The sequence below is a fragment of the Periophthalmus magnuspinnatus genome, chromosome 16 (assembly GCF_009829125.3).
Source record: "Periophthalmus magnuspinnatus isolate fPerMag1 chromosome 16, fPerMag1.2.pri, whole genome shotgun sequence".
Lineage (NCBI taxonomy): Eukaryota > Metazoa > Chordata > Actinopteri > Gobiiformes > Gobiidae > Periophthalmus > Periophthalmus magnuspinnatus.
This window is the reverse complement of record NC_047141.1, coordinates 12,777,479-12,792,576: the sequence shown is the minus strand read 5'-3', so window position 1 is coordinate 12,792,576 and position 15,098 is coordinate 12,777,479. Positions and strand designations below refer to the sequence as shown.

At 37.8% G+C, this 15,098-nt stretch overlaps 1 protein-coding gene across 1 annotated transcript in view; it reads right to left on the bottom strand.

Moving 5' to 3' along the window:
- LOC117384466 (mannosyl-oligosaccharide 1,2-alpha-mannosidase IA) overlaps nt 1-15,098 on the bottom strand; it is a 201,466-nt gene that overhangs the window by 78,637 nt on the left and 107,731 nt on the right. Inside the window, exon 4 of the mRNA XM_033981793.2 lies at nt 5,395-5,510. Coding sequence (XP_033837684.1) covers nt 5,395-5,510 — 116 coding nt within the window. The remainder of the gene's footprint in view (nt 1-5,394; nt 5,511-15,098) is intronic.

Genomic DNA, 15,098 nt, shown 5'->3' with positions numbered 1-15,098 from the left:
GAGAACACAACACAAAAAAATGCAAAGCTTATTATTTGCAACTAAAAGGTTTCTGCGTGGGTGGACAGTCGGTGTCTCTGAACTGCATATAAATGTCACTAATGAAGCGATGCCTAAGGCTCATAGTTGCTTCATGTCATCCATGACCCCTAACCTTTAAAAGCCATATATTAAGCAAAATTGTTTCATTCACACGTTTGAGTTGTCCTTCGTTATTAGGCTGCATCATCATTGCCTATATCTTGTTTGAGAGAAGAACACCTAAATATGAAGGGTTTGTGTGTTAAACATGTGTAAATGAAACAAAACACAACTCCAGGTATGTTTTTGATGAGGAAACAACATTATAACATAGATCAGAAAGTATTACAATATATGCCCTTTAAATAAAAGTAGGAATTGGAACACGTTCCCTTGATTTCACCCATCTTTCAGTGCTGCTGGGGTAATCTGTTGAGTTCTAGAATTAGGTTTACAGTTAGGAATGTCTAGCCTACTGTAGCTCCAGTTTCCCCATTTAGTTTGAAAGGGAAAACTGGAGCTCCATCCATGAATTTTAATACAATGTGCCACCAGTTATTTACCATATTTATAATTCAAATGGAAACTCTGTATTTGTAATGATGGTGAATAGTAAAATAAGTGAAAAACCGGGGCAACGCAGTAGTTTGTAACTGGTCTTGTCATCACGTGTTGATAGAATGAGACAGAATTAAAAGCTTACACTAAAGTTTTGTTAATTAAGTGTGGGCAGATGGTGTGTAGTTACAAGTTATTTTTAGTTGACACCTGGGCGAAAAGTAATAGAGCAGCTGATGTCCAGTATGCTAGTGTGAGGAGACTTGTTAGAAACCTGTCGACAGTTGAGAACCTCGTCACTGTTTTGCTGCTAATGACTAGCGAGCTGCTGTCACCGCGTATTGAGTTCTGGATGATAGACAAGTCTGAAGTCATGAATCTAACAAGCTGTGAGTTAATGTGCCTGAAATGAGACGGCTGGCTTTGATATTCAATTAAAACACACCTCGCCCAGCTGCGTGGCTAAGTTGTGAAGCCTTTGTGTTCTGAGCTCAAATATGGTCTTTGTAGGTTTGGAGACAGTTCCCCCTCTCCCATTTCTTCTGTAGACAATACTGCCACTGAAACTTACTATATGGCTTTTTTATTCTGCACTCTTCTCTTTTAATGTTAACTTTATGATGATTAGTAATATTTTTATTTGCTGTATAGTGATTTTAATGTCTTTCTTATTCCGAAAAGCATTCTGAATTACTTTGTGTATGAATTGTGTTATATGAATAAACTTTCCTTGCCTATGGCCAAAAAATCATAAAAATGGATACTTCTCAATGAATAAATAAACTGTACCGCAGAGTGAGGTGCTAGTTGGCTCTATTGCACAAACAATTTAGATTTAAATATTTCTACTAAAATGAATATGTTGTGTATTTAGTTCGTATTTGCCTGGGATCCAGAATACACATGTTTTCTTTGTTTTTACCTTACAAAGAATGTAGACTGCGGCGACTCTCCTCATTTTCAGACAGGCAGGTGGATTAGCCAATCAGGGAAACGCATGTATTAAAACAAATGGGTGTTTATGAGAAAAAATAAACAAATACGTATTTCATAAGGGACTGAATAACATCGCTTTTCTGCAGAATCAATGAGCAAAGCACTAAACTTGTTTCGTTTCACATGTGTCACTGAGAAAAACAAATCTGATTGCATGTTTTGTCAAGCTTGATTTACGATGGTGTGCACTGGGACCAGGCTGATATCAATCTGTATACAAAACACAGGAGATCGTCTGGATTTGCCAGGCAGTGTTTACGTATTTATGTGTGCTAAACTAAGACTGTTATTATAAAAACTCAGTGGAACTGAAATTGGTTGAAGCTTTTTCATATTGATTTCTCAAGTAGCAGTTTTTGAAAGTCAAGATGTTTTCAAGAATTATACAGTCATATCTATATCTACTAATATCCGCACACACTATTTAGGATACAGTAAACTTGTATTGAATGTTTTACCAACTAGATTCTGACACACTTTTTCCAAAATAATATCTGCTGTACTGGACACTTGACTACAGCTGTCTGCACTTGCTCGGAACGTCCAGAAAGGATCCAGCCAATAGCAGTATGGTCCTGTGCATTCCCAGGACACATGACACAGACACATGAACTGGCAGAGTGCACGGTGTGTCTGTGCATACAGATAGAGGTAGAAACAAGGTATAAAACTGCCAGTTCTTTTGATCTAAGGGTAATTTAAAGCTCACTCTTGTTTGTTTTGATTTGGGAACTGGCAGTAATCATTATGCTTTTAGGCAGTGAGGGACAAAAACAATATACCCAGAGTGCTTTAGCCCTGATTATAAACTGCTCACCACCACTGAGAGTTGAGAAATAATGAAGCAACAAACCAATGGGTCAGTGCCATAGGTGTAAAAAGTATGTGCAAATGTTTACTAAAATATGAAAACAAAACATACTATTCAAAAATAACTAAACTGAATATTACATTGAGATTCATTTTATTCAAAGTATATTTTGATGTGCAGTTATACACTCATTAGTTTGAAAAGTTGTCCTATGTTAAACTTACTTGACATAATATTTTGTTCTACTGCTGTTTTGGTACTTTGGTGCTAGGTCTGCAATTTCCTCATTGTTGAAGGTTTTTTTTGTCTTATCTGGACATAAATGACAAAACTAGATAATGACTAAAATGTCTAGAGAACTATAATATCTTTGGGCCTCATTCATTAATGTTTTTTTTTTTAATGTTTGGAATTTTCACTTTGATGCTGAAAATGCTAAAAGAACTCTGCATTAGATTCACAACACATTCTTAAAGACCCCATTTTTTTCTTAAATAAGAGCTGTGCCTAATTCACTAAAATCCACATACAAACATGACACTCATTTTTACATTTCATTTACATACACATTAATATGTATTTAGTAAGAAATGTCCACTAAACTTCCATATATGGCCAATACGGGCATTATCACATGTGAAAGAACAAGGTGAACGAGTGAATGAGGAAGACAATACTAAAGATTAACGCTGTTTTACCACTTCAGAGGCGATTAAAAATGTCCAAATACATGTGAACATAGTGAGGGTACACTGTATTTTCTGGACTATAAGTCACACTTTATTTTATATAGTTTGTCTGGGGGTGCGACTTACTCAGATGCAACTTACATGTGAAATTACTAAAATATATAATTTCACATCTTCATTATTGTCACTGACAACTGTGTGAGGACACTCTACGAGGATGAATAATTCAATGGATTCAATGATTTGGAGTGAAATCGAGACCAAATATGTTAGTTTTTAAGCTTTAGTTATCTGATTAACTCTTAATATCTTACGTTAGCATACCAGACACATATTCAGTTCACTGTCTAATCTTCATCTACGTGTTTACGTATGTGTCAGGTAATGGTTGATTACATATGTTACAGATCACTTGTTTGATCACCAGGAGATGGTACTGTTGTGTTTGTAATACCTACAAGAAAATTTACTTGACTCGTTTTCGTTTATTATTTATAATTTATTTCCTCTTCATTTAGTCCATAAAGGTGATCATTTTCATTTGGAAGAACATGGAAGAAAATGTTTAGTTTATCATAAGTGTAGTTAAAGGTCACGAAAACTACTTCCTGTTTTCCCGTTCAGCCTTTTACGCTAATGTGAAGTCTTGTCCCGACAGAGCTCTATTTAAGAAACAACTGAAAAGTAAAATATAAAGTTTTTGGTTCACCGGTTTGTTTGTAAATGTAAATTTTCCATGCGTTCATATGCAATTTTGTGTGTATATGTAATATATTTGTGTTTGCTAGTTCTACAGTGTGAACTGTGACAAAGAAGCAAGACCACAGTAAACATCAGTGAAAAGAACTCTCGTGTCTCTCGTGTTTGTGGACAAGCCGGCATATGTTACGTTGGCGCAGCGTATCTGATCAACTGTTAATATCTTATAAACATACCAGACTGTTCGTCGTTTATGTGTTATATTAGCATGCTGTACTTTGTTCAGCCTTTTGTTCTCTATTTTATTATCATTATTGTAACTTGCCTTTAAAGATAAAATGTCTGTTCTTGGTCTCGGATTTTGTAAAATAAATTTCTTCCAAAATGTGAATTATAGTCCAGTGCGATTTATCTATGTTTTTTTCAACATTATTATACATGTTTTCGCTTCTGCGACTTATACTCCAGAGCGACGTATAGTCTGGAAAACACAGTACTTAAGTAACCATCTTATTGAAATAAGCTTTCATCGTATTTATTTCCGCAATTAGTTAATCCGGAATAAACAGCAAGGGAGGAGGGCTGGGGGCGCATATGAGTGGTCTCTGGTCATGAGGGGTAATGGGGGTGCGGGTGTGTTGAGTCCAAAGCAGTGACCAGGCACAAGGCTGTAACAGTGGCCCATATGGAGAGCACTGGGGCTGGAACAGGCTGAGGCTGTCACAGCAGCCTGTAAAGTCTGTTAGACCAAATTGACCACATGCTCTATAAAACTCCTCATAAATGTTATTGGATCACATAGTAATATTTTTATAAGAAATTATTTAAGAAAATATATCACTTACAATCATGGAGGAATTCTGTGTTGCATTAACAGAGGAATAATATTCTAAAACAGATTAATTTTTATTCTTACGAGTGCTCCTGACTATCTCTTTTTTCCAGAAGAAAATTTTCAGTTAAGAAAACATTTTGTGATTGGCAAAATGTTCATAAGAAGGCCTCAAGTACAAATGTGTTCAAAAGAATGCTTCTGAGGGAGGTCAATGGTATTTTATGTTCATTGGTTTAAGGATAGTCTTAAGGATTCATAATTTGCTTATTGTTTCCTTACCATTCTTGGTATTCTTGTTCTTACCATTGCTGGTATGTTTTTTTTTTTGTTTCAACCTAAAAATATCTAATGGTTACTTATAGTAACACTTTTTTGCTCAACTGAAAAGGAGCTTAAACAAAGCATTTAATGTATGTTCTAATGGAAAACAGGGGTGGGATTTAATACATGTTCTTCTTCCCTGTCATTTTTGAGCTAAAATTAATAAAAATATGTGAAATGTTCATACAATAAGTACTGCATACATGTGTACTTATTGTTGTTCTTTGTTTATTATTGTATTAGTGTTCATTAACCTGCTCAAAATAAATAAATGAATGAAAGGATTTGGCATGGAAAAATCCTTCATTGTATAGCAATAACACAATTCAAATCAACACAATTTATCTTTTGAATCCTTCAAATCACCTCAAATGTATGTTATGATTGTCAACACAGCTACACTTGAATTATTTTTGAAGTGCGAGAGTTTGATTCAAGTGATACCAATTTATGAGTATTCTTACCGAGTTGAGATCCAGACTGGTTTTGACCCACTCCTTGGCGTCGTTGTACTCCTCCATCAGACCCATGATGTACAGTGTGTCAAGAGAATCGATGATGGAGGCTCCTCTCAGACCACCTGCAAAACACAAGAGGGCATTCAGCTTGACCCACATTTAGAACGTCAATACACCACAGGTAATGTAGCTTAGCTAAAATAAACTCAGTCTAATAAAAAGGTTGAATAGATACACAGCTCCAGGTGAAAAACAAGTGGACTTCAAAGAGTAGCAGCCCCCTTACATATTAAATACTAGTTGTTTCTATGGAATCACATGGCTGTGCAGTTTCACCTGGAAATGATAATTATGCAATGACTGACTTTGCTCATATATTGAGATAAAAAAGCATAATTACAATTTTTGGGGACAAGAGCCTTGGTTTATGACATTTCTAATGACCAATATACTGCAGATACTATTTTGATATTACCAGGCAAGTCCATAATATCTGTGTACATTTTATGATACAAGATATCACTCCTGGTCACCACTCCCTTCATGGAGCCCATAAACTGGATATATAAATGGATATAGCTAAACTGCTAGCTGCCACACTCCCAATAAGAAGTGGTCCCTGGTAAACTAGCACTGCAAGCGGGAAGAGTTGTTACCTTCAGCCACCTTGCTCCAGATTGGCTCTTTGACTGCTATGATACTCGCAGTCGGAATTCCAAATATAGAACTTGGCTCCAAATCCCATAACTACTTTATTTGACTGGAGCTGAATGGGTGACATCACACTCCCTTAGTCCACTTCTTTATACAGTCTATGGTTGCGCCTCGAGCCAAACTCCAAACTGGACAGTGCAATATGATTTTTTACTTCAGTGACGCATGTGAAACAAAGAAGCTCATTGGTCGCTCATCATTTGAAGATCACATTTCTTGCACCTCAACAGTTTAGTGCATCGGTCATCGATTCTGGAGATTTTTTTTCCTTTCTTTTATCCTCATAAGCAGCCGTATTTGTTTGATATGGATTGACCATGTGTGTCTTTGATTGGCTGATTCACCTATCAATCACGCCCATCTGAACTCAGAGAGAAGCACCAGATTCGGTGACCAGACTCACATCTCCATAAAGTATTGAAGAAGTGTGTATACTGGATCCCAGGGAAACTTTGTTAGTAATTAGCCTAAAAAGCCTGTGATCCAAACCCAAGATACATTTAATGATGGCTTGATTTGCAGTCTTTCCGATGGCTTTGGCATTAAAAACTTTTACATTTTTGTTTTTAGCTTTAGGTTATCCAGACATTCCTTAAATGAGCCTTGCAGGTATTCCAACTTAACCCTGCAGCTTTCATGTTTAGCTGAGCGCCTGCAAGTTGACAGCGCCTCTGATAAACATGAAAGCCCCTGGCACGCTGAGCTGGTGTAATTGGAGCAGTGGAGTTAGATGATAATAGTAAAACAGCTATGTGTGGCCAGATGAAACACAGAGTCCCTGAAAGATTAAAAGCATCAACTAAAAAGCATCAGCGCCAGTGACATGAAAGTGCAGCCATTTGGGAGTGAGGCACGTAGGGATGGGGAGTACTAATGCATTGATTTTAGCAAACATTTAGCATCTGGTGTCGCGATGAATGTGTCCGTGGCTAACAGTGCAGCTCAAAATACTGTGTCTTTCCATCTCATGTCTTTTTCTCCAAAATAAATGAAAAACTCCAGGAGGTACGTTTTCCATCCTGGTAGTGGTCTTACAATAATATGCAAATGTGATCGTAGAAAATGGAAGCGGCTGAAAATCCACATCAATGACTTACTGCAAGAAGACTCTAAGGGCTACATTATAGAAGGGCAGAAGGCCTTCAGTCGTTTTGTCGATTATTTGGATTTCTATGGGACAACAGCAGGAGAAGTTAGTGAGTTAAGTGAAGATTTGGTATTTTTTGGTATTTAAATGTAAAAGAGGCAGTTTAAACTCATGACTCACAAAATGTATGTCTCCATTACGTACACTGTTTCCTAGTACTTCTGCATAAATAGGTGGTTTTAGCATAATCTCCTGTGCAGCTATAGTCTTATAAGTCTTAAGTGAATATAAAATCTAAAGGCTGATGATTTTAGGAAATGTGATTGCGTAATGTGGTTAAATTAAAGGAAAAAAGAAGAAAAATCTATTGGTGACTGTGACTAACACTGCCTACAGTAGATGACTGCACTGATCTGACGTAACGGAGCGGCAACCTGGCACATCAAAGTGTCTGTCTCCAGCGGGCATTATTGCTAGCACTCCGCAGATGCAAATGCTAAAGGTAGCTTTGGGCTAGTCTGCATATAAGACTGCACAATTTGAGAGGAAGTCTATTTTGTTGGACTGCTACAGAATATCGTTGAGATAATTCTATTCAGATAGTTATTTTATGTAGGACAACCAATACGTAAGGTACCAAACTGAAAGCTTGGGTTATCATAAAGTCAATGATTGTAGAAATTAATTTGAAATGGCAAATTATTTGCAGTCTGACTTCATTACTGTTAAAATTTTGAGTATTTCTTTTACATGTATGTAGAAACAAGCATTTTCTATTAAGCTCAAAGCAATGGCAGCTAGCACCACACTTGCTAAGTAGTGATGGCAATTTAAGCTGTTTTGGTCGAGGTCTATGGAAAACCACAGAGGAACTTTACCAGAGGGCAAGTGATTTCAGCCATGGAGAGGAAGACAAACTAATTATGCAGAATGATTGAAACACAGGAAAAAAAACCTCCTAGTCCCCAACATAGTAACAAGGTTAAAAGCTAAAAAAAATCTATTAGCATTAGAGGACCTTTTAAGTTCATGGTTGGCCAATTACTCAGCCACTGACCATATCTCATCATGTTGTTTAAGCTGCTGCAGTGTATTGTGTAGTCCAGACTGATTATTGGGATTTAGATTGATATGGTGAGTGACGCAGACTTTTCACCTTATCTCCATAGCTACACAAGCTGATGAGGTCAGCCAGAATGCTAAAGGCTACATGGGACACAATCAATGGCTTGGCTGTCTGGATTGAGGGCTGGCTGCTAGGTTATAAACAAGTACACAGCCTATATTTTTTAAACACACTCATGAGATACTACCATATGGTAATACACTTGCAGTGAGGTTTATTGTAATAATAACAAGGAAGCCCATGTCTATCATTGCATATGTGCGTGCCATTCATTTTACAGACACGGACAATTATAGCCTGAAACATACATAGTCCACTTAACAGCCATCTGCCGAGGTTGTAGTGTCGTATGTACATTACTAGCTCATATTCTGCCACTTCTAAAGTTACAAAGCAAAGATGTAACTCAAAACTTTCAGTCCATCATGAGGGAAAAGACTATTTTAGCTTGCCAACGAAGCTGCCTTATCTCCATCCAATGACAAATAGTGACAACTGAGAGGAGGAAGGTGTAATCAGATAGCTAATGCCCTTTTGGCGTTCAAGCCCAGGGGTAGATCTTTGAGGCTGCAGGCTAAGCAACTGAGTGTGGAAAATTCCTATTGAAAACAGCAGCAAAACGAAGATGATTGATTGACTGTGAGGATAGACAGAGCAGATCAATCCATCATGGTTTAGTCCTTCAGCTTCCACACTCTAAGAACCTATTTATTTCTGTTCTCCTATGCTATGAATGAAAAGCCCCAGGGTCCTGTGAAGACTAGAGCGAGACCTGTGTATCATTCTGAAAGCACAAATATAGAAATACTCATTCTGGCATTTATGCTTTCATGTGTGAAGCGTATACCCCTGATCAATCCGGTCAATATGCTGTATGACTTATGAGGTTGGGTGCGTGAATCTGAAACTGCTGGTAAAAGACATATTGGAATAGAACTTAGCCCATCAATAATGCAGGGTTACTTTCAAAACCCAGTATTGTGCCGTGAAAGGAAATTGACGCCTTTTTCCAACTACAAGGCAACTGCGCAAAAATGTTAAACTAAATTCTGAAATACAGGTTGACAGGTAAACATAAAAACACGTATTTGACATATTGTGCGGCAGGGCACTTTAACAGTGGATTTAAGCATATAAAAAAGAGAGCCTCCTATAAAGTTACCTGTCCTGCCAGAACCACAGGCTGGGACCAAACTTTACAAAGATGTGTGGGTCTGGAACTGTATCATAATTCACTGATTTGAGTTGGGCGCGCTTGACAGGCGGATTAACCAATCAGAGATGCATGGTCTGTTGATTCAAAGCAAATGTGGCGGCTTACACGTAAATAAGGGAGAAAAACAATGCAGAGGACTAAGAAACGGCAACCAGTTTTTGCAGAATCAACTGTAGAATCACCAAACTATAATTCACCTCAGGTAAAGGAGAGATGTCTACAAATTAGCAGCAGTTAATTGATCTCAAGTTAAGATAGTGGTTTGTCACGCTCTTTGTTCAATGCTGGTCAGCCAACCTTTAAAGGATTTTCAGATTGTGGTAAAATGAATAGGTTAACATATTCTATAGGGGCTGGATTTATTTAGACTGCTGATCAAGTAATATTGATCAAGTAATCCTTCATCTTTGTGATACCACATGGGGTCTGTGCTGTGTGGCTGGTATGTGTGTGAGTGTCACCGCAGCTGGGTGCTACATCTGAAACCATTAGTGAGACGTTGGCCCGTGGATGTCCATTCATCAGGCTGTCACAGAGCAGTCAGTGCCGGTCAGGGAGGCTACATTAGCCCACCGCAGCCCACATGTTCAATCATTCACTCTGCCTGCTTCATGTGTGAGCTCTGATCTTCCCTCATGCACATACGGGCAGTAGCTATTCTTTATTTCATTCCCATAGGGTAATAATCAGATTTTTGCTCTGCATGCAAAACACTCAGTCCTGCAAAGGCGTCTGACCTCTATAGCAATTACGCAATTAAACTAATTTCAAGCTTTTGATGCCCCCCAAACCAAAATAATTTCAATTTGTCTGATCAAATAGTTATGATATGGTCACCTGTTTGAAGTTAAGTAGGAAACGTAATTGGTGTAGGCACTTGGGTTAATCTTAATTACACTAGTCTATTACGAGTGAATAGCAGTATGCAATCATAAATCAGCAGGTCGTTGATCTTGTTAGCGCTAATGCTAGGTGGCACAGTCAAGATGTGGTTAGCGAGGCGGTGAGTGTTGGTGTGATGTGATGATATGTGGCTGTTTTCTATTCAGGACACATGAAGCCACTGAAGATAAAGTCAGCAGAGGAGATAGTGCAGTAGGTGAGAGGACTTTTGATGTAGAGGGCCAAAAGAGAAGAAGGTAAGTCTGCTCAGGAGAACAATTATGAAGGTCTATCAATCCAAGCATCCGGAGAAATATGGAGAAATGTCACAGCCATCAATCACCGGGCGCCAGGAATACCAATGGTTAGTGCTAGCATCCTGCACAAGACAGATTTGGATTTGTCAGAAATGTCAATTGTGTGAAAGCAGGAGGCTCAAGTGGATCTGAGGTTGAACATATTGATAGGATACCCCACCCCCTTTCTACCATTCAGTAAGGATTAGCTGTACCACTGAATCCTTAGGGGACAGGCCCCGGAAATGAGAAAATCCTACAAAGCTGTAACAAATGAAAATAATTGTACAGGGACAGGCTGACGTTTGTTTTCAATGGGGTCTAAGCTCTACCTAGCATTGCAACTATAACAGGGAAGTAACTGCATGAGCAAGACATAGGAAAATATAATAATCTAGTATAATTATCACTTTTTTTTAGATTGGAAGTGGAAAGTGATGGACAGTTTAACATTTCAATCAAACTTATTGGAATTAATATGTAACCCCTGGCAAAAATCAATATGGAGGAAAACCTAAATCAATCACTGTATCAAAACTCAAAGCATCAATACTTTCTAACTATTAGTTTTCATTTTTTTCAAATTATTCTTTGTTACAAACCACCAGTTTATATATGTGACATGATTTTGTGTTTTTATTTGCCTGGCTAGAGTAATTTCTCACCACCAAGGGATATCATTCTCTGCACACTCTGTTTGTTGTGCCTTGAGCTAGGCCCAAACACAGCCGTGCAATCAGATTCATTTTTTTCAGTGGTGCATGTGAAACGAAGGAGGTCAACATTTTGAATAAAATTACATTTCTCTCCCCTCATGGATTCTGTAGAAAACTGCAATGTTTTTCATTCACCTGTGATATTTTTTCCTTTCTTCCTTGTAAGGAGCCATATTTGTTTTGATGCGGACAGACCATGTGTTTCCCTGATTGGCTAATCCACCTGTCATCTGTCGTCATCTGAATTCAGGGAGATTCAACAGTGACCAGACTCAGATCTTTCCTAAAACATTGGAGAAGTGTGTACTCTGGATCCCAGGCAATGTTTTTGCTGAACCAGTAATAGCCACCATATTGTTTTTAATCCAAAATATTTTTTTCCACTAGCATCTTTAAAAATATGCTTCTCTCTCATTTACATCTGCAATGATGAGCAGTGCCAAGAATCCCAGCAGGCCTAATATTTACAGCTATTTGGCAGCCAGTGCAAGAAAAGTCAACTCAACAGACAAACACTGGGTATACAGACCTGTCATATACAATACTTTCTTTCAGATGGATCTTATACATGATGCAAGTGAGAGAACCTAGTTACAGCGGTCATCTTTGTGTAGCAGTTGCTCTCCTGCATGTTACCTCACAAAGTGAGTGAATGCATAGGGTTCATTAGGCACATTCACTTCAGTTCGCACATTTGCACTACATTTGTTCTGTTTAAAGCAATTGTGTCTGCTACTCTAAAGTCCCCAATTATGACCAAAAGGATCCATGAGTAGGGGTTGGCGATGTTGATAGCGATGCTATTTTTGGTACATTTAGATAACAATAATCATAAGATATTTTGTCAATCAAAAAGAATTGCATCTTAAACCTGTCTTTAAATGTATTAGTTGAGGTTCAAGGTTCAAGTATCAGACAAATATGAAAGGAATCTTTACCCTTGTTTGAAAGATTGCATAATATGTTTTTTGTTTATTATTTAATAAGTGCCTCTTGCGCTTATTTTTCTGGTATAGTCAACCAAAATGAAAATACTGCATGTGAAGTCTCAGGTGTGAGCACAGGACAGTTATTTTTTAGATAAAACCACCTTTTGTCCATTGTTACACCATTGTTCAAAGGCAAAGTCACTGAGCATGCGGCACCATCGAGCCTTCAGATTGGTAGCGGATTTCGAGTGGGTGCTTGGGGACAGCGTGGCATGTCCAAACCCTGTGTGATGTTCCAGATTAGATTACACACAGCACTGAACATTATTGAAGCTCTCACCTCCTCCTCACCCTTCACATTGATCACAACACTACCCTACCGTGGATACTCCGTCACTGCACCCAGCCACTTCAGATGACAGCTAAAGCTACCGGCTCTAATTAGACACATGCTGAAGACTGCGGAGGGACGTGACTGTGAGATCTGTAGAAATAATTATTAAAAATCACTTTGGAATTACATCAAATCGATATAGTAATTTGGGCCTTTTGTCCATTTCCTTTTGCCATTTCAAAACTCTCACTGTGTGCCCTGTAGCCTTGAAATATAATCAGTTAAACTATTTATGTGTAGAGGTGGGATAGACACAGACAAACACTGTTATTTTGGAGATATGCAAATTTTGTTTATCGTATTATTGTCTACTTTAAAACTATTTTAAAAAGATTGCTCATATATAAACAACAGAAACTTGCAGTGTAATCTTCTGAACAAGATTATGCTGTTGGGTTTTATTTAGCAGTCCATTCCATTTTAATGCAACACATTTTATTCAATGGCAAGCCTTAACTGTTAATAAAGATGTCTAATTTTGCAAAAAGGAACAATTCTGGAAAGATAATCTCCATTATTTTTCAACTGAATCCCAAAACAGCCCTTTCATAGTGAATAATAATAATAATACTTTGCTGGAGGGGAATAGATTGTTGGGGTATGTCTGATAGAAATCCACCTCCCCAGCTTAATCTCTGAATCTACAGGAGATAAAAAAACGGCATGGCCCACTCCATCTTGGCCTTATCTCATCTGAACAGAGCTTTGGAGCTTTCCCACTAGTTGCACACAGACTAATGCTCCGTCTAACCAATTATGGGAGCTGTAATAACCTGTTGATAAAAAGCAGCTATCAGAAAGAGAAATTAAACCAGGAGAAGGGCAGGTGGTACGGATCATTTATGCAGTCTAAGTAATGACAGAGCTTAGGTGTGATTCCAATATGCGGTTAATTTATGATTTTCATTATATCTGGACAGGATTTTAATTGCAAAAACATGAATGATTTACCCTTTTATCGTTCGTAAGCGCACGTGTTGGAAAATCAAAGCGCACCACAGCAGTTCAACAGTAATTTCACAGCCAATTACGCCGCAAATGTAAACTTTGCGCTAAGATCTCCTCCAGCAATGGGAATCCAGGTAAAGTCCAAAACATGTCCATTCTACTCAGAATCAATTTCTCTTGGACAGCTTCACCTATTCCTCTTTTATTTCTGCAGTATGCTTGTGTTTGAGAGTGCCAGAAGCTGTCAGAGCATTCACAAGCCGTGCACACCTCCTCAAGTGTGGCGAGCACTGTCAAACTTTGCGTGACTATCTCTCAAAGACTGGAGTGAATAGATTTGTTGTATGCTGTTAAGCTTATAAATTTCATTGCCACATCACAAAAAGCAGGTGTATAATCCATAGGTTGAAGATCTGAGGCCTCTAATATGTTAAACGTATTTACACCATTTCCACAACTACTGAGAACAACAAGGGAAAAGAATGGATGGATTTCTGCACTGTGGGATGCCTGTATGTGAGATAAACAGAAGGATTGAGAGCGTGTGTTCAAATGTACATAAGAGTCTGTGTATTACAAATGCATGGCAGTGAAACCCGCTGAGTGATAAATATGTAAACGGAGAAACATTGCGTTCTTATATGCTTGATCTAGCAGATAGTATAAGTGGAAGAGAGGGAACGCATCTGGATTGGTCCAAATGAAGATGCTAAGAAAACTGGAAAACATTATGCATAATGGTACAGCAATTGTCAGGGAAACTAAATACTGCAATCATTTACTACTTTTAAGGGTTGTTTCCAGTGTTCTTCCAGCCGGACCAAAGTTGTGGCAGTTGTGTTTTTATCCTAAATTTCTTTGGTCTGTAGGCTTTATTTTACAGAGCGGTATTGTGTGAAATGGGGATGAAGAGTGAGGGGCACATTTGGCAAATTGTTGCAGCCAGGAACAATCTGCACTGAAGCCAACACAGAGGCTAGCATATGTGTCTAAAGGGAACTTCTTCATTTTTTAAAGGAAATGCATGTTTTGTCATTTTTGCCCCAATATATATTTTTTATAAAACGTAAGGAATTATCAGTTAAAGATACAGTATGTAACTTGCACCTGCATGTTTCTTTAGAAATATAAAGTTAAAACCATGCTTTGGAACATTCTCAATGCAGATAGATAAGTTTTATATCACACTGTAGAACTATTAGAAGAGTCAGGTTTGTGGAGATACAAGCCTGAGTAAGGATGCATGTTTTCCAAAGATTTTAAGTGCAATAAACACAAAAAAAACAAAAAAAACAAAAAAAAAAACACCAACATGCTTTTATTTTTGTCAATTGCTTGGCTAAAAAATAACATACTATTGCTTAAAATATGGAGGAACATTCAGTCATAGTAATATTTTAAT